Below are 19,247 nucleotides of genomic sequence, written 5' to 3' on the forward strand. Positions count from 1 at the left end.
ATTTTTATTTATTTATATTATTTTTTGGAGCAAAGAGTAAGAGTATTCATTAATTTATAGGACAACTTGTCTATAAGTACATACGATACATAACAATTTTGCATGTTTATGTGATATGTAGAAATTCTTAACTTGCTAAATTCTACTATGCCTAGTTTAGTTCACTCATTCCTGATATTTTTGTGAAAGATATTCAAGTTTAGCTTGTTTGATTATGAAATACAATATGAAAATGCTAAACTACATGCTTTAATTCAACAAGCTTAACTTTGGGTGGTAACTGAAAATGAGGTTGGACAAGGAGGGTTATTAGGCACTTCAGCGAGGCCATCTAGCATCCGTGTGACTGTTTGCATTGTTGGTCGTAGGCTTGGGTCTTCTTGGATACACCAGAGGGCTACCTTTACAAATCTTCTTAATTGAGCTATATCTGTTAGAGCCTCCATGTCATCATTAACAAGTGAATCCAATCTGTTAGACTGATAGCAGTCAAATGCCCAATCTGTCAAAATGGCTGCTTGCTCTTCAATGAGTTCCATGCATACACTTTTTCGACAACATATGATCTCCAACAAGAGAACCCCAAAGCTATAGATGTCTACCTTTGCTGTGACTGGCTTGTTTCTAAACCATTCAGGAGCAACATAGCCCTTGGTCCCTCTAATTCCAGTGTTTGTATGGGTTTGGTTCAGAACCAATAGCTTTGCCAAGCCAAAATCAGAAATACGAGCATTCTTATAGTCATCTAGTAGGATATTCTGAGGCTTTATATCACAATGAATGATCTGTCTGCTGCACTCTTCATGCAAATACAAGAGCCCCCTTGCAATATCTTGAGCAATTTGAATCCTTGCAGTCCAATTTGGCCTTGAATCACCGAAAAGATAATCTGCTACAGTACCATTGCTCATGTATTCATACACCAACAACCGCTGATCATCTTCCTTGCAGAATCCAATAAATCCAACTAAATTCTTGTGATGAGTCTGGCCTATCACATTCACTTCAGTTTCAAACTCTTTATCAGCATCCTTAGATATACGATCTAACTTCTTCACAGCAACAAAAATAGGAGGAACTCTCTGTCCAATCTTTCCCTTGTACACTATACCGAAAGCCCCTCTTCCAATCTCTTCCTTCAACCCATCAGTTGCATGTTCAAGCTCCTTGTATCTAAAGCAGCGGACACTACTGTACTCGCTGGAAGTTTTACTCTCACGCTCTTTAAGGCATGTAGAATGACTTTTGCTATACATGATGAAAGCTCCCAAAATAGTTGCACTTAACAGAAGGAAATTAACACCTACCGATGTACCCAACATGGCTATGACTACATGATTCTTCTTATTTATCACTGTAGGATTGTCAGAACTATTACCATTCCATACCTTAAGAAAAGTTATCCCTGTTACCGCGGTGTCTTCCATTCCATTGGAGAGTGGCAGCTTCTTCTTCCAACATGTGGATGCATGTTCATTAAAAATGGCAGCAACGCAGAAACAGTCATTGAGACATGAGCTTCTGCAAACCTCTTTACTGACAGTTTGAAGACGTGCATAATCACCAAATGGCCAATTAGTGTTTTTAAGCTCATGTAGCTCATATCTATCTTTGGCAGCACTCTGGCCTTGTGCTTCACAAACACCTTGCTTGAAATTTGGTACACAACTTCCATATGTATCATTAGGGTCTTGTAGAGAATAACCCTGTGGGCAATTACATGTTGGCCTGTTGTCATTTCCAAGTCTGCAAATGCTATTAAACCCACAAATTCCGCTGCCTAACTCTGGTTCAGGTGATCCTGTTGTTATACATATGTTGTCTGGTATCGTCTGCACCATATTCCAATCATTGCTAATAGGAGTCTTTGAGACAGAATACCATGTTAAAACCCCATCAAAGCCTAAAGTCGCCCTCTGATAATAATCATTCTGTGCGACTGTCTTACCTGGTGGTAAGAGATCGTACCTTGAGCCATCCTTTTTTAATATATACATATACCCTGACTCGTTATAGATCAATCTCTGGCCTGAATTATTTGCATTTGCTTCGCCATTAGTGCCACTAGTATAGTAAGCACCATAGGCATAGTTGGTTGTCAGATCTATAGTATTGAGAACGAGGTTTCCATCAGAAATTAATCGTAACTGGAACCTCCCCTGTGTAAAATTAGTATCAGATAGCCTAGAGTTAACCACCCCATTTATCTCCATTGACTGAGTAGGCAGCAAGGTATCTGTAGGATGATCAAAGCTCTGCCAAACTGCATCATTAGTGCTGCTATTTTTCAGCACAAAATTCCCTGTGTCATTCAGAAAACCATGATTAACAGCTCCACCACTTAATTCATCAGTGGTATTCCATACAGGAGCTCCATGAGGGTCACTAAGAACTAGGCCCTCATTAGCAGTTATTTTTACTGATGATCCCGAGGTAACGAGGTTACCTTTATTTCCGTACCAAACTATGGTATCAGGGATCTTAGCGTACCAGATAGCGAGCAAGAAGAGATTGCTGTTATCAGGAATTTGATGAAAGCCGAAGGCGAAATCGCCTGAAGGGGAAACCAATGAAGTACCATTGCTGGTGGCTATGATAGATATGCCAACTGTTATGTTGGCATTATTTTGGGCAGCAATAGGTGATGATTGTAGGAGTATAAGTGCTATTATGGAGATGGTATAAGAAAACATCAAGGCCATTAGACTAGCAGAATGATCAAATTAGAGGGATTTTGGTTGTTACAAAGTTACAAGGAAAATATTTATTACCCAAAGTTCTTAAAAGGGAAATATTACCCAAAGTCCTTAAATTAGAAAAATTAATTGAACCAGTCTTAGTTTTTAACCTTGATACTGGGTCAAACCAACCACTTGATTGAATAGTCAAAGGGGGGACTCAATTTTCAAAGCACTGTCTTAAACTCTTAATCAAGCACTAAATTTCTAAATAAATCACCTTCAAGTAGGTTGAGAAGATAGAAGAAACTACTAAATTTCTCATGGTGACTAAATTGCTGTCACGTTTCCTCAAAAAAAAAAAAAAATGATGTCATGTGGTTGGACCTTAGTTTATCAGGTTTGTTCTTACTGTACTACTGTAGTAAACAAATACCCAAAAAACAAAAAATGAAATTGACCAGACAATGTACTTTATCATGCCGATTTAATATTAAGCAGTAACTGAAAATGAGGTTGGACAAGGTGGACTCTTTAACACGTCTATCATGTCCATGGGAAGCTCCTCTTCTAATTTCTTTACCTAGTTCGAAAAGGTTGAAAATTACCCATAATCAAAGGATATAATCTATACTTTCGGATCAGGATGGGTCATAAAACTTGTGTGGAACATAATAGGCCTACCAACAAGTCTATAAAGTCAGGATAAAAGTTTGGTAAAATTAATTGCTTTCCATAAAATGTTTCATTTCTCATTTTAAGTACATGCAATCGAATCATATCCAAGAGAATTGATGTCAAAAACTCAAGTGATTGTTTGAGATTCATTTCATAGACGTATAATGTTGCTTGGAATCAAATGCTTTCATTACTCGATCACATAAAAGCCTATTGTGAGTTTGACTGAATTGTGACCTTGGGTTAATGAAGGATGACGTATATATAACCAGTTAAATTGACAATTTAATGACAAGTGGATGATTCTAACCATCCAAATGACCTCTCGAGGTCTCGTGGGATCAATGAGAAGCTCCTCAACCACTTTCATTCTAGCACAAAAAAGTCGAAATTTGTCTAAAATTGAAGGCTACAATTCACATATCTAGACCAATTTTGTCAAAATTTTCCAAACTTGAAATTGGTGTGGAGGTGTTTCCAAGAGATAAAAGTTTGTTTAAAACCTTAACAAGCTTGCAATAAGCTATAACTAGTATAGTAGTATCTGTGCAATTGCACGGTATAATTAGTTGATTTATTAAATATTACTCTAATTATAAAGATTATGTTCAATTCAATTTATTTTAGAATGGATCAGATTAAACCGTCTAGCAAATCATATTTTATCTGTTTATTCTCTTATTGGACAATTTTCCACTTATTTTGACCCGGAAACAAAATTTGTCGAGATGCTTACAATGGACCCTAATACACCCTGGGAGTCTATTTGGGTGGGTGCAACCATCCAATATGCCTTTAAACGGTCAATTTACCCATCCGCAACTTGCACCTATCTCGTGAACTCAAACCTACCACAGACATTTATGACAACATATAATGGTCATATATGATTCCAAACGGCATTATATGACCATGAGATGTATCCCCTAGGGTCTTAAGACTTTTCACCATCGGGCTCCGTAACCTCAAAGATTCCTCAAAAAGCGTGGATAATAGCCTTCAATTTGGAGATTATTGACCTTTTTTGCCCGAAAATAAAAATTTCCGAGATGTTTACCATGGTCCCTAACACCCTCCGGAAGTCGAATTGGGTTGGTGGAACCATCCAATTTGTCTTAAAATGGTCAATTTACCCGTTAACAACTTGCATCGATTTCGTGAGCTCAAGCCTACCACGGACATTTATGACATTATATATATGGACATGTGGTTCAAAACAGCATTATATGACCCTATGATGTATACCCTAGGGTCTCAAGACTTTTCGCCACCGGACACCGTTACCTCAAAATTCCTCAAAAAGCGTGGATAATAGCCTTCAATTTTGGAAATTTTTGACCTATTTTCGCCCGGAAATGAAACTTGCCGAGATTTTTACCATAGTACCTAACACCCTCCGGGATTCCAATTGGGTTGGTGGAACCATCCAATTTGCCTTAAAATGGTCAATTTACTCGTTCACAACTTACACCAATTTCAAGACCTCAAGCCTACCACGGATATTTGTAAAATTATATAATGGTCATATATGATTCCAAACAGCATTATATGACCCTAAGATGTATCCCCTAGGGTCTCAACACTTTTCTCCACCGGGCACCGTAATTTCAATAATTCCTCAAAAAGAGTGGATAATAGCCTTCAATTTTGGAATTTTTTGACCTTTTTTCGCCTTAAAATAAAAATTTCCGAGATTTTGACCATGGCCCCTAACACCCTCTGAGAGTCCAATTGGGTTGGTGGAACCATCCAATTTCCCTTAAAACGATTAATTTACCCATTCAGAACTTGCACCGATTTCGTAAGCGCAAACCTTCCACGGACATTTATGACATTATATAATGGTCATATATGGTTCCATACGGCATTATATGACCCTAAGATATATCCCTTAGGGTCTCAAGACTTTTCGCCACTGGGTACCGTAACCTCAAAAATTCCTCAAAAAACATGGATAATAGCCTTCAATTTTGGAATTACTTGACCTATTTTCGCCCAAAAATAAAAATTGCCGAGATTTTTACCATAGTCCCTAACACCCTACGGGAGTCCAATAAGGTTGGTGGAACCATCCAATTTGCCTTAAAATGGTTAATTATTTACCCGTTCACAACTTGCACTGATTTCGTGAGCTCAAGCCTACTACGGACATTTGTGACATTATATAACGGTCATATATGGTTCCAATCGACATTATATGACCCTAAGATGTATCCCCTAGGGTCTCAAGATTTTTCGCCAACAAGCATCGTCCCTCAAAAATTCCTCAAAAAGCATTGATAATAGCCTTCAGTTTTGGAACTTTTTGAACTATTTTCGCCCGAAAATAAAAATTGCCGAGATTTTTACCATAGTCCCTAACACCTTCCGGGAGACCAATTAGGTTGGTGGAACCATCCAATTTGCATTAAAATGGTTAATTTACCCGTTCACAATTTGCACCGATTTCGTGAGCTCAAGCATACCACAGACATTTGTGACATTATTTAATGGTCATATATGGTTCCAAACGGCATTATATGACCCTAAGATGTATCTCCTAAGTTCACAAGACTTTACGCCACCGGGCACCGTAACCTCAAAAAATTCTCAAAAAGCGTGGATAATAGACTTCAATTTTGGAATTTTTTTGACCTATTTTCACCCGAAAATAAAAATTGCCGAGATTTTTACCATAGTCCCTAACACCCTCCGGGAATCCAATTGGGTTGGTGGAACCATCCAATTTGCCTTAAAATGGTCAATTTACCCGTTAACAACTTGCACCGATTTCGTGAGCTCAAGCCTACCACGGATATTTGTGACATTATATAATGGTCTATATGGTTCCAAACGGCATTATATAACGCTATGATGTATCCCCTAGGGTCTCAAGATTTTTCGCCACCGGGCACCGTAACCTAAAAATTCCTCAAAAAGCGTTGATAATAGCCTTCAATTTTGGAATTTTTTGACCTAATTTCGCCCGGAAATAAAAATTGCCGAGACTTTTATTATAGCCCCTAACTTCCTCCGGGAGTCTAATTGGGTTGGTGGAACCGTCCAAATTGCCTTAATGGTCAATTAACTCGTTCACAACTTGCACCGATTTCGTGAGCTCAAGCTTACCACGGACATTTGTGACATTATATAATGGTCATATATTGTTCCAAACGGCACTATATGACCCTAAGATGTATCCCCTACGGTCTCAAGACTTTTCGCCACCGGACACCGTAACCTCAAAAATTCCTTAAAAAGCGTGGATAATAGTCTTCAATTTTGGAATTTTTTGACCTTTTTTCGCCCGGAAAGAAAAATTGCCGAGATTTTGACCATAGTCCCGAACACCCTCCGGGAGTCCAATTGGGTTGGTGGAACCATCCAATTTGCCTTAAAATGATCAATTAACCCGTTCACAATTTGCACCGATTTTGTAAGCGCAAGCCTACCACGGACATTTATGACATTATATAATATTCATATATGGTTCCAAACGACATTATATGACCCTAAGATGTATCCCTTAGGGTCTCAAGACTTTTCGCCACCAGGCACCATAACCTCAAATATTTTTTAAATAGCGTGGATAAAATAGCCTTCAATTTTGGAATTTTTTGACCTATTTCGCCCGGAAATAAAAATTGCCGAGATTTTTATCATAGTCACTAACACCCTCCGGGATTCCAATTGAGTTGGTGGAACCATCAAATTTGCCTTAAAATGGTCAATTAACCCGTTCACAACTTGCACCGATTACGTGAGCTCAAGCCTACCACGAACATTTGTGACATTATATAATGGTCATATATGGTTCCAAACGGCATTATATGATACTAAGATGTATCCCCTAGGGTCTCAAGAATTTTCGCCACCGGGCACCGTAACCTCAAAAAGCGTGGATAATAGCCTTCAATTTTGGAAATTTTTTTAACTTTTTTTCGCCCGAAAATGAAAAATTCCGAGATGCTTACCATGGTCCCTAACACCCTCCGGGAGTCCAAATGGGTGGGTGGAACCATCTAATTTGCCTTAAAATGGTCAATTTACCTGTTTTCGTACACGCCTCTTGTATTGGTTATGCTCACTCATTGGTTATTGCAAAGCATGGCCACTCAAATTTGAATATGCTAGTGGGTTATATATAGTCTACTGTGTCTAGTAGCCAAAATCATACTCAGGCCCAAATTTTTTTATCGGCAACAAGTGTCCTGGCCATTAGCACATTTCGGCCCATGATGCATCTGGTTCTTCGCTTCTCATTAATCTCATCATTTATCAACTTGGTTTAATGCCAATTGTTAGTTGTTACTAATCATAATTTACCTCATGATAGTAATTCCACACTACGCCATATTTAATAGGAAACTTTGTTAGAAATCACAATTAATTTTTTTTTTAAAATAAGTAAATATCTTTTAAGAAAATCCACGAAATAAGAGAGATAAAGATAAAGGGAAAGGACGGAAGAGGGAGAATGAAAATCGCGACAAGCCGACAATGGAGAGGGAAGAGGAGGGAGTCAAGTGGTAGTGTAGTCAATGTGTGATTTTTGTAATAAAAAATATTTAATATTAGTCTAAAAAAAATTGACGTGGGAAATTTTCTATTGTTTTATGAAGTATTCTTTTATTTTTATGTTTTTACATAGTTTTAGATAATTGAACTTATTCTATAAAAAAAAATAAAAAAATAATTGTACTTAAAACACATACTAAAAGCCTAAAAGTATTTGATTGTTTATTGAATTACGAATTTACCATAGTACGGAAATACTTTATCAACATCATAAAAATAGCAGCATATATAGAGCTAGAAATGAAACGAAAATAAAATCTTTGATCCAAGCTTTATGGAAGAAAAAGTAATACGAGTAGACTCTTAAAACCACTTTCTACGACAATACCTCACAAAATTACACAATTCTTAACTACAGAAAGTACCAAAAACTCTCCAAAACCGCCAACAAAATTCCCTAAAACCCAACAATTTTCTCTTACTCGAAAAGTTTAAAAATGAAGATTCTTCCATATTTAGTTCTCCCCTTAATCTTAAAGGACTATTTAAAGCTCTAGGTCCATCTAATATGTCCCTTAAACTTTTGGATTGACAAATCCTTATATTAGTTAAGTGATATGTGAAATGTGTTTTTTATTTTCCCGTTAATTTCTCAAATTGACGTTGATCATCTTTGTATACTTTTGAAATTTTCAGATGGAAAAGTAAGCAAGGGTGTGAACAGGAAAGGAATAGCCTATTACCACAACCTTATCAATGAACTCTTGGCAAATGGTTAGATTTCGTCACACCCATATCTATCCCTTTTTGTGCTCTATTATCTGCATTGTTGTGACTGTTCTGTTGCTACATAATGGCAGATATACAACCATTCATCACTCTTTTCCATTGGGATCTTCCTCAGTCATTACAAGATGAATATGGTGGTTTTCTTAGTCGTCACATAGTGTAAGCTGTTTACTTTGTAGAAGTCATCACGATGTTTCATAGTAGTTACCATTAGTCAAGCACAATGAAAACATGGTATTCTAAAGCTTACTCATATCTATTACTTATTTTAGCCTTCTTTCACTTGCCGCTGAATAGTTGGGGCATTTCTTCAAGATATATAGGTGACATCTAATAATTTTCTTTGGTGTATACCTGATGTATTACCTATTATTTCACTCTACAGGGATGATTTTCGTGACTATGCAGACCTTTGTTATAGAGAATTTGGTAACAAGGTGAAGCATTGGATTACACTTAATGAGCCATGGACCTATAGTACAGGCATTTACAGAACTGGAGTCTTTTCATCCAAGCAGTGCTCTAAATCAAACCCCCAGAATTGCAAAGTCAATGTGGCCACTGACCCTTATGAAATCGCACATTACCAGCTTCTTGCTCATGGTGCAGCAGTTCAAATTTTTAGACAGAAATATCAGGTCTTATTTCATCTATCCTAACTTTTCTAATATTTGCATATATTGTTATTTAAAGTTTTAAACCTTTACCTCTGACATGTGCAAGGTATGTGGTAACAAAATTGATGTATATGATTAGATGCTGTTAAAGTGAATGTATTGGAAGAAAACTGAACAAATGTAAGTTTGTACCTTCTTTTGCATACCGACAGGCATCTCAGAAAGGTGTAATTGGCATTGCTATTAATTCAGATTGGTTCATTCCATATTCTCAAGCAAAGAAAGACCGGAGCTCCGCACTTAGAGCTGTTGACTTTATGTTTGGATGGTGAGTATATAACCTATTAACAAATAAATTCATAATCTAGTTTCAGAGCTTAAAGTTGAATGATTTAAGCAATTAAAAAAAGAGAAATTCTCTCCAAAGTTGTTTATTACAATCTAAGGTCCTTCAGTGGCATATTATTGACTCCTAACTAAATTTATTGCTTCTTATAGGTATATGGACCCTATAACACATGGTGACTACCCACACACAATGCGCTTTCTTGTGGGCAGTCGCTTGCCTAAATTTTCAAGAGAACAGTCTCGCATGTTAAAGGGTTCATTTGATTTCATTGGCTTGAATTATTACACTAGCAGCTATGCGGCATATGCTCCTAGTTTTAGGAATACAGAGCCCAGTTATAGTACTGATTCTCTTGTTAATATGACATGTAAGTCCATCATAGAAGTTTAATGTTTCTTATTTGAGACTTTGCATAAGATCAATTGAGCCCGATAGTGATTCCACTTTTTATTTACAGTTGAGCGTAATGGAATACCAATTGGTCCAAAGGTATGTGCATGACTAGCATAATCTTAGGAATCCATCTGAAATCTCACTGACTTCTTATAAACAAGTTTTTTGCACTATGGTTTTTCATGTCAAACTTATTTTCTCAGCAGGACTACTGTCCTTTGTTTTACTGTATGCAATGGAACTGATACAAACAATTTAAATTTGGTGTGTACTAACTCTTTTGCAGGCTGCTTCAGATTGGCTTCATATTTATCCAAGAGGGATTTTTGATCTTCTACTCTATATCAAGCGAAGATATAAAAATCCAATCATTTACATCACAGAAAATGGCGAGTCCCATTTTGTTTAGTATCTTTCTAATTCAGTCTGTTTTCCTGTGTATTTGGTTTAGAGTGGACAGGGGGTGATTCATTGCCAGATTTAGGAAGTACCTTTTTCTAATTAGACAACTTGACATTTTTCTTGAAATCTTTGTTCTTAACTTATCCTATGCATAAATCATAATAAAATGTGAAATATACTGATTGTGCATTTGTGCTTTGTAGGCTGTGATGAGTCAAATGATCCTAGATTGTCTCTTGAGGAAGCTTTAACTGACAGCATGAGGATACATTACTATCATGGTCACCTAGCCTTTGTAAAACTTGCTATGAGGTTAGTTTTTTATTTTTTTTTAATTATTTTTTATTTATTTATTTTTTATTTTTTTTGGTGTGTGTGTAGGTTTCTTATCTGTCATCTAGACTTGGGAAAACCTATAAAATGTGTAATTACCCTTGTCCTTACTTGATACTTCTCTCTTATGCAAAAGAAAAAACTTGATAAACGGGGTGGCAGGGAAACTTCAGTAGTCAAAATTTGCGAAAGCTAAAAGAGTAATATTATCTTAAGGAAGAGATTGACAATAATTTAAGGGAAAATTGAACAAATTCACTTCCACATATATAAAGTATAAAGTGCAAATTGTTATCTATTGGATTATTTTGGGTCACAAAAATCTATCTTGAATGATATTTTATGTAGACTATAATTGAGGTGTGATTTTCACCCTCAATTTCTTTTTCTTTATCATTTTAAAGAATAACCCGTAATTTGTTTGTGTAGCAAAGTATTATTCCTCTGTATATCAACTAATAGTGGGTGGAAAATCCAAACTTGGGCAGGAATGCAGTTAAAGTGAGAGGATATTTTGCTTGGTCATTGTTGGACAACTTTGAGTGGGGCTCTGGATATACTGTTCGTTTTGGCATAAACTATGTTGAATATAAAGATGGACTGAGACGATACCCCAAGCATTCTGCTAAATGGTTCAAGAATTTCCTTCATAGATAAAACAATGTCTGTACCTTTTATAGAACGTTTCCTCTTTAGTTTCATTTCCCTCCCATTGTCCTTAGGCTACAGAACTTGTTCAAATGCTGTTCTTTGCAAGGACTTGGTTGAAATGAATTACCAATTCTGATTATAATGAATTTTTTCCTCAATGATACAAAATGATTGTACTTAGGAATATAATGCCTTCTCTGAAAGCAGAATATCAATCCATCTAAGAGAACATAATGATAGACTAGAATGGCCGTTCATCCGCCATTGTCTTCATATGTTCAATTTTTCCCTAGACTCCATAGATCTTATTATGAGTTGCATCACCTCTGTTTCTTCTTCCATCCTCATAAATGGCCTTTTGTCTCAAAGTTTTACACCTTCTCGAGGGCTTCGCCAAGGCGATCCCCTCTCCCCGTATCTATTTATCATCTGTATGGAACTTCTCTCTATACAGATACATAAAGAGTGCGAGGATAAAAATTGGAAACCCTTCCGATTTAGAGGGGGCAAGACTGCCATTTCTCATCTACTATTCGCGGATGATGTTCTATTGTTTGGTCAAACAGATAGAAAAACTCTCCATTCTCTTTCAAAAACTCTTAATCAATTCTTTGGTATGTCTGGGCAAAAGATGAATGAACAAAAGAGCTGCATTCTTTTTTCCCCTAATACCCCCCAGTCAATGAAGGATGAGTTTGAACAGGAACTGAACATAACTGCCACCTCTGTCCTGGGTTCCCTCTGTCCTCGAAAAAACCCACAAAAAAATCACTCCAGTTCCTGTTAGATAAAGTTGGAGCAAAACTTTCCTCCTGGAAGAGCAAATCCCTTCCAAAGCAGGGAGGAGCATTCTAATCCAGTCCAATCTCCAATCTATACCTAGATATTTCATGCAATCTTTGTTCATTCCTAAGTCCATCTGCCAGAAACTTTATTCCATTTGCTCCAATTTCCTTTGGGGGAGCAGCCAAGAATCCAGGAAAATTACCTGGATTTCTTGGGATAAAGTGTGCAGGACAAAAGATCAGGGAGGTCTTGGGTTTGTAAAACACCAAGACCTCAATACAATATCACTCACAAAGCTCTGTTGGTCTGTGTATAACAGTAGGGGATGGGCTGCTAAGATGCTTAGAGAGATCTATATTGAAAAAAGATCCCCCACTCCATTCAATAAAGGTTCTTACATTTGGCAGGGCTTGGGTAAAGCTTGGCATGTCTTCCAGAATAGCCTTGTGTGGGAGGTGGGAAATGGTGATTCAATTGATATTTGGGAGGATAGATGGTTATCTCATAAGTCCTTAAGAGAGTATCTCACTGGGCCTATCCACAACAATGCTCTTTCAATCAACTTCTCTGACTTAATTTCAGCTTCTAAGTTGGAGCTAGAATTGCTTCTTTCCTTTGAAGTTGATAATTTTCTCTTCGAATTCATTCACTCAATTGCTATCACTAATAAACCAGATATCCATTACTCTTCCTGGACCTACAAAAACAAATTCGATTCAAGCAAGGCAAAAAAATTCCTGTGCTCTGACACTACCCTAGCCCCTTGCTTCAACTGGAATTTGATTTGGAAGTCTCACACTCTCCCAAAAATTAAACACTTCCTTTGGCTTGCAGCTTGGAATCGGTTACCTACCAAGAAAAATCTACATTCTAGACTAAACCACATCTCTCCAAACTGCATTTTCTGCCCTTCTCAAGAAGAATCATGTGACCATCTCTTTATACATTGTACCAGAGCTACTGAGTTCTGGAATCATATTCCTTGTCCTGTTCTTATCCCCACCTCCTCTACCTGGCAAGAATGGTTAGCCAAAAACCTCAGCATTGGAACAAACTCTGTGTGGGATATACCTTGGAATGTCCTCTTTTGTTTTGTTTTATGGCATCTTTGGTTAAGGCGCAATGCTTGGGCATTTTCAAAAATAAACACCTCCCTGTCAACATCCGTCCACCAGTGTATTTGGGCTGCTTCAGAGTTTTACTTCTCTAAGTCACCCTCTGAAAGTCTAAAGCCCATCTCAGTGCACTGGTCCCCTCCTCCCTCTAATGCTTTTAAGGTTAACTGTGATGCATCCTACTTAGACCACAGGAAAGAAGCAGGTTGTGCTGTTGTGTGCAGAGACAGCGCTGGACAGTGGGTCACTGGGTTAGTCTGGAAAGGGTTTTTAGCCTCTAGCCACGATGCGGAGCTTAAGGCAATTGAATTGGCTATGATTCTTATTCGAGAGAAGGGTTGGACAAATTTAATCTTGTGTTCTGACGCTAAGAGAGCAATTGAGGAAGTTAGTTCAACTGATCCACTTCTTAATGCTCCTTCTCTAATCTCAAATTGCAGGGCCCTTCAAACGGAGCTCCATCTGGATATGCGCTTTGAACCAAGCGAAGCCAATGTACTTGCGGATCTACTAGCTAAGGATGCTAGATGTCACCTCCAGGCCTGGAATCAAGTTTGCATTTTGAATCATTTGCCTGTGATTTGTAATGAAGCTTTTGTAAAAGACTTGTCTAACTGTACTGTGCCTTCAGTAATTATGAATGCTGGTGATGTCCCAGTAGAAACAGCTTGTAACATAACTCCTAATTAATCTATGCACCCTTATTTCAAAAAAAAACTACTGCAATGTCTCCTATAGTATGTTCTGCAGCTTCAACATTATTTACTACTTGATTTGGTTCATGACAAAGATGTGGCAAGTTATTGATGTCACAATTCACAAAACTTCCACAGGAGTCTGATGTCTTCAATCAACAGCTAGATCGTACTCAAAGTTTGATCTAGAAGAAGGTTTTATTTCGTTTGATCTCCAAGTATGTTATGGTCCTTTCATTTATTTGTTGTTTATATGTTAGTACTTTTTTGGTAGGAGGGGCTGGTGGGTGTTCAATCTGTTCGTCATAATCTCTGTTATATCTTTATATGTAGTTAAAGCTTAGTCTTGGATTTCTAGTTGAATCTCTGTTTATTGGTTAAAAATGGAATTATGCTGCTTTTACCATCAGTTCTGCAGTTAATTGTTTCCTGAGGTTTTCTAAATCTTATTCAATTTTGTTTTTCTTTTTGTATTTGCATACAATATTTTCGAGTGCCATGATTTTTAATATTGAACTCTATACGATGGATAAGGTGATGGCTAAAGTAAGTACAATTTGTTTTTTAACTCCTGTATGGCAGTACCTCTAGAAAAGGGAACTGAGGGTACTCTGATTGACTGACAGATGTTTTTACAATTAAGAAGGTATAAAGCTAGTTTTTTTTTATCATAAAAGAAATCATATGACAGTATCTTCAAATTTCATCATAATCATACTCTTACTCATCAAGGTTTGAAAGAGTTCCGGGATTGCTATGCATGTCAAGACTGTGATTTTTTTGAGCGATGAAGCTATGAATAATAGGAGGATTGACATTCATTATGTTTGTAAGGCAGCATACATTGCCTCTGCCTTTTTCTTGCTCACATTAGGAATGATCTTGTGTACAATACTTGGTACTTTCAGTGCAAAAATCCATGAGAATTACTATTTAATTATTTATTGTATAGTTAACAATTTGACATTCTGTTATCCATTCCATTAATTGAGTTATTGGTGCAATGTTGTAAGTGGTAACTAACTGTATTCTGACCCGTATCGTTTTTCTATGTAGTTTTTTGCTTGTCAAGAATGATAATGTGATGATTTACTGCTTGCAGATCATCTAAATTAAATTTTGAAGCGTCTAAGTGTCTTGAAGATGTAACTATCTGCAAATGCAGGTGAGTTAATGATTCCTAGTTCTTTGCCTTAAATCATGCTATTTAATGTGGTTTTGTTCATTTCTGCCTATTCCTTTTGCTTGGTCATGTGAATGGCTTTGCTTATATTTGTAAGTTATATGGTAGTTGATTGCTGCTTTGGTTCCGTTCCCTGGTTTTTCATTGCTACTCTGAATCTTTTTAGCACCTTTATGATGATCTTGCCCTATGTTTGCATGTCATTCAGATGTTTTAATTACAATACCTTTATGTTTTATTTGCGGTATTTAAATGCTATGTATTTCTGTTTCTTGTAAGCATAACCCGCATCATAAAAATTGCTCAAATTCTGGAAATGGATATCCATTTCAGAATCTTCCTCATCTTAGACATACAAGTTTTCACATTCATTATTTAGAATAGCGAGAATAAACTTAATTACTACCTGATACAGTTCAAAAACCAACTCAGAGATGGTTTTCATTGTAGAAGCTACTGATACATGGTAAGAACTAGTGTAACAAAATAAATATGAAAAATAAAAACAGGTGATTAACCTCGATAATTTAGGGTCTTAAGGTTGAGTGGTAATTGTAAACGAGGTAGGACATGGTGGGCTAGCTACTTCGGCAACACCCTCAAGCATCTGTATAACCCTTTTCATTGTAGGTCGGATGCTTGGGTCTTCCTGGATACACCAAAGGGCAACCATTATGTACCTCTCTAGATTTAGCTTGTCATGAAGTGCTTCTATGTCATCATTAACAAGGTTATCTAATGTGTTAGATTGATAGCAATCAAATGCCCAATCTGTCAGAATAGCTCCCTCCCCACTGATATCCATGCACACGTTTCTTCGACAACATATGGTTTCTAGCAACAAAACCCCAAAGTTGTACACATCCACCTTCACTGTAACTGGCTTGTTTCTGAACCATTCAGGGGCAAGGTATCCTTTTGTTCCCCGGACTGCTGTATTTGTGTAGCTCTGGTTTAAAACCAAAAGCTTTGCCAATCCAAAGTCAGAAATGCGGGCATGATAGTAATCATCAAGAAGTATATTCTGCGGCTTTATATCACAGTGGATTATCTGCGTGCTGCATTCCTCGTGCAAATACAAGAGCCCCCTGGCAATTCCTTGCACAATTTGCATCCTTGCAGTCCAGCTTGGCCTCAAATTACCAAAAAGATAATCTGCCACGGTACCATTACTCATATATTCATATACCAGTAATCGGTGGTCTTCTTCCTTGCAGAATCCTATAAATCGAACTAGATTCTTGTGATGAGTCTGACCAATTGCATTCACTTCAGCTTTAAATTCCTTATCAGACTCCTTAGATATTCGATCTAACTTTTTAACAGCAATTGTAATAGGAGAATTTCCTTCTCCGATCTTCCCTTTGTATACTGTGCCAAAAGCTCCTCGTCCTACCTCTTCCCTGAACCCATCTGTTGCATCTTCAAGCTCTTTGTAGCTGAAGCAATGAACACTACTGTATTCACTAAGAGTTTTATTCCTAAGATGCTCGTCAAGCAACCTAGGATGCTTCTTGTTATACATGAGGAAAATTCCCAAAACTATAGCGCTTAGCAGAAGGAAATTTATGCATACAGAACTGCCAAACAGTGCAGTGGATACAGCATTCTTCTTGTACATTACTTTATCTTGATAAATACGGTTGATTGAGTCGTTGGAACCATTGCCATTCCCCACCTTAAGCCAACCTATCCTATTTACTCCACTATCTTCTCTTCCATGGGTGAGTGGCAGCTTCTTCTTCCAACAAGTTTGATCTTGTTCATTGAAAATGGCAGCAGCACAAAAACAATCATTTTGACAATTACTCTGGCATTCTTCTTTACTGCAAGGCTTAAGCTGTGCATAGTCTGCTAACGGCCAATCAATATTTACAAGCCGAACTAGCGTATATTCATCCTTGATAGCACCCTTGCCGTAATCATCACAGTTGTCTTGCCTGAAATCTGGCTTGCAGCTGCCATATGTATCATTGGGATCCAGAAGAGAGTAATTTGGTGGGCATCGACATTTTGGCCTCTGATCCCCATCACCAAGGCTGCAAATGCTGTTATATCCACAAGCTCCGGTGTCAAGTACTCCGGAAAGTGTTGTGCATATGTTTTCAGGGAGTGAATTAACACTGGACCAAATGACACCTTTGTTGGCTGCAAAGGATTTCGGGTGATAATACCAGCTCAAGACCCCATCAAACTCCAGTGTTATTCTCTGATAGTTAGTCTGAGCTGAGACTAACTTATCTGCTGGTGTGAGATCAACCCTCGAACGGTTTTTTAATAGTATGTACAAATCCCCTGACTTGTTGTAAATCACTCTGTCACCAGCACTTTCTGGGTTTCCATCTGCATGGACTGCATCAGTGTTACTAGCATAGTAAGGATCATAGGCATAACCTGTTGCTAGGTCCCTTGTACTTAGGACTAGGTTTCCATCACTTTGTAAGCGAAGTTGGAACCTCCCTTGAGTAAAATTTGTTTCTGATCGTCGAGAATTGAGCTGGCTCCCTGCTTGCAAAATCTGGGTAGGGAGCAGAGTATCGGTAGGATTGTCAAAACTCTGCCAAACTGCATCGTCAGTTTCACTATTAAGCACAAAATTTCCTGTATCATTCATAAAACCATAATTAACTGCTCCCCCGCTTTTCTTTGCATTAGTGGTACTCCATAGAGAAGTTCCTTGAGGGTCACTAAGGACTAGACCCTCATTGGCAGTTATTTTTACTGATGATCCCTGGCTAACGGGGTTACCGTCATTTGCATACCAAACTATGGTGTCAGGGATCTTAGCGTACCAGATGGCAAGCAAGAAGAGATCATTGTTGTTAGGAAATTGATGAAAGCCGAAGGCAAAATCACCTGAAGGGGAAAGGAATGAAGAACCATTGCCAGTGGCTCTGAGTGATTGGCCTACTGTCAATTTTCCGCTGTTTTGTGCAGCAATGGATTTTAATTGTAGGAGGATAAAGGTAAAGATGGAGATAAGGATACATGATCGAGGGCAAGCCATTGTTACAGATTTTTGGATAAGAGGTGGATGATTTTTTACATTCTTTTCTTAGTTGTGATCCTGAAGAATTAGTGGCATACATTCTCTTCTAGACTTTTCTAATCTTAAGTCAACGAAAGTCTTCCTAGTGAAATCTTTGAAACAAAAATTCATGGTCCCTGTCCCATTTGGTATGGTCCAGCTCAATAATGGCAAGGTTTTCTAACGTATCTTTTTTCAGTCAATGGATGATTCATAGGTTGCTATTATGTTCTATGTTTTGTATACATATGACTTGACCAATTTTTTCATACATAAATGTTGGTCATGTTGGCCTAACTTTCAAACCACCTACACAAATTAGTTTGTGATTCTAAATGAATGGAAGAACGTACACGCTGGTTTCAAGGAAAGCTGAGTCTCCTTGAACAGAATTCTTATTTGAGATTATTATACAAAAATTTGGTTAGCAATCTTAGCACTACAGGACATGACTAAATGCTGTGAGTTTACATGATAGGGAAGTATAAATAAAAAGAGAATGGTTCATGCTTGATAATTCTGATGACTTTTCAACTTGCTATCAACTGATGAGTCTTCTGCAAAGTAAATAATTGCTTGTTAAAAACAAAAGGTTCATGAACTCTAACTGTAAGCATAGTTTGAACTGCTATACATAACATTCAATTGAGAAAAATTTGATCTTAGGTTAACATTCATTATACTCCATACTTTTATGGTTAAAGTAGAGCTTTCAACACAAGTCTGCTGATTAGATTTTGACTTCCTGATGACCATAATTTGTCCTGTAAAAAGATGGAGCAGAGATCACTCTCCTTTTCCTTTTAGTTCTCGGAAGTGAAAAGGACTTATATTACAAACTGTGTTTAAGTGTGTAACTACTCTAGTATTCCTATCTATTGTTATTTGCATGCTTTAAGATTTCTTGATGATTTTAATCTGATTACATGAAATGTTACTTTGGTCAAGAATCCTTGAGGAATGCAGACTTTTTACTGATGACATTGTATATTTACTAAGATAGCATGAATTGGCTTATAGGTTTTATATCTATGTTAATTATTATGCTTGTCT

At 37.3% G+C, this 19,247-nt stretch overlaps 3 protein-coding genes across 3 annotated transcripts; 1 reads left to right on the forward strand and 2 right to left on the reverse strand.

Annotated features, from left to right (window-relative positions):
* Positions 1–263: 263 nt before the first annotated feature.
* On the reverse strand, positions 264–2,702 carry LOC145606095 (G-type lectin S-receptor-like serine/threonine-protein kinase RLK1). Its single transcript, XM_081662153.1, has one exon. The coding sequence runs from the start codon at positions 2,700–2,702 to the stop codon at positions 264–266; it is 2,439 nt and encodes an 812-aa protein (XP_081518279.1).
* A 4,670-nt stretch (positions 2,703–7,372) lies between these two features.
* LOC145606174 (beta-glucosidase 24-like) lies at positions 7,373–11,437 on the forward strand. Its single transcript, XM_081662223.1, has 10 exons — positions 7,373–7,472; positions 8,550–8,627; positions 8,714–8,801; positions 9,028–9,280; positions 9,472–9,587; positions 9,758–9,975; positions 10,066–10,097; positions 10,288–10,390; positions 10,607–10,715; positions 11,225–11,437. The coding sequence occupies exons 1-10, from the start codon at positions 7,373–7,375 to the stop codon at positions 11,391–11,393; spliced, it is 1,266 nt and encodes a 421-aa protein (XP_081518349.1). The 3' UTR covers positions 11,394–11,437.
* Positions 11,438–15,512: 4,075 nt separating this feature from the next.
* LOC145605473 (G-type lectin S-receptor-like serine/threonine-protein kinase LECRK3) lies at positions 15,513–18,210 on the reverse strand. Its single transcript, XM_081661531.1, has one exon. It carries the CDS (start codon positions 18,171–18,173, stop codon positions 15,702–15,704), a length of 2,472 nt encoding a protein of 823 aa, XP_081517657.1. The 5' UTR covers positions 18,174–18,210; the 3' UTR covers positions 15,513–15,701.
* Between the last annotated feature and the right edge of the window lie 1,037 nt (positions 18,211–19,247).

This window comes from Chenopodium album, chromosome 22 (genome assembly GCF_948465745.1).
Source record: "Chenopodium album chromosome 22, dcCheAlbu1.1, whole genome shotgun sequence".
Lineage (NCBI taxonomy): Eukaryota > Viridiplantae > Streptophyta > Magnoliopsida > Caryophyllales > Amaranthaceae > Chenopodium > Chenopodium album.

What these genes read in the sequence shown, in the direction of transcription:
- LOC145606095 (XM_081662153.1), bottom strand. Translation starts at nt 2,702, where the DNA reads ATGGCCTTGATGTTTTCTTATACCATCTCCATAATAGCACTTATACTC.
- LOC145606174 (XM_081662223.1), top strand. Translation starts at nt 7,373, where the DNA reads ATGGTCAATTTACCTGTTTTCGTACACGCCTCTTGTATTGGTTATGCT. An exon ending in CAATGAACTCTTGGCAAATG is followed by an intron (nt 8,628 to 8,713) that starts GTTAGATTTCGT and finishes ACATAATGGCAG; the next exon opens with ATATACAACCATTCATCACT. An exon ending in TTCTCTTGTTAATATGACAT is followed by an intron (nt 9,976 to 10,065) that starts GTAAGTCCATCA and finishes TTTTATTTACAG; the next exon opens with TTGAGCGTAATGGAATACCA.
- LOC145605473 (XM_081661531.1), bottom strand. Translation starts at nt 18,173, where the DNA reads ATGGCTTGCCCTCGATCATGTATCCTTATCTCCATCTTTACCTTTATC.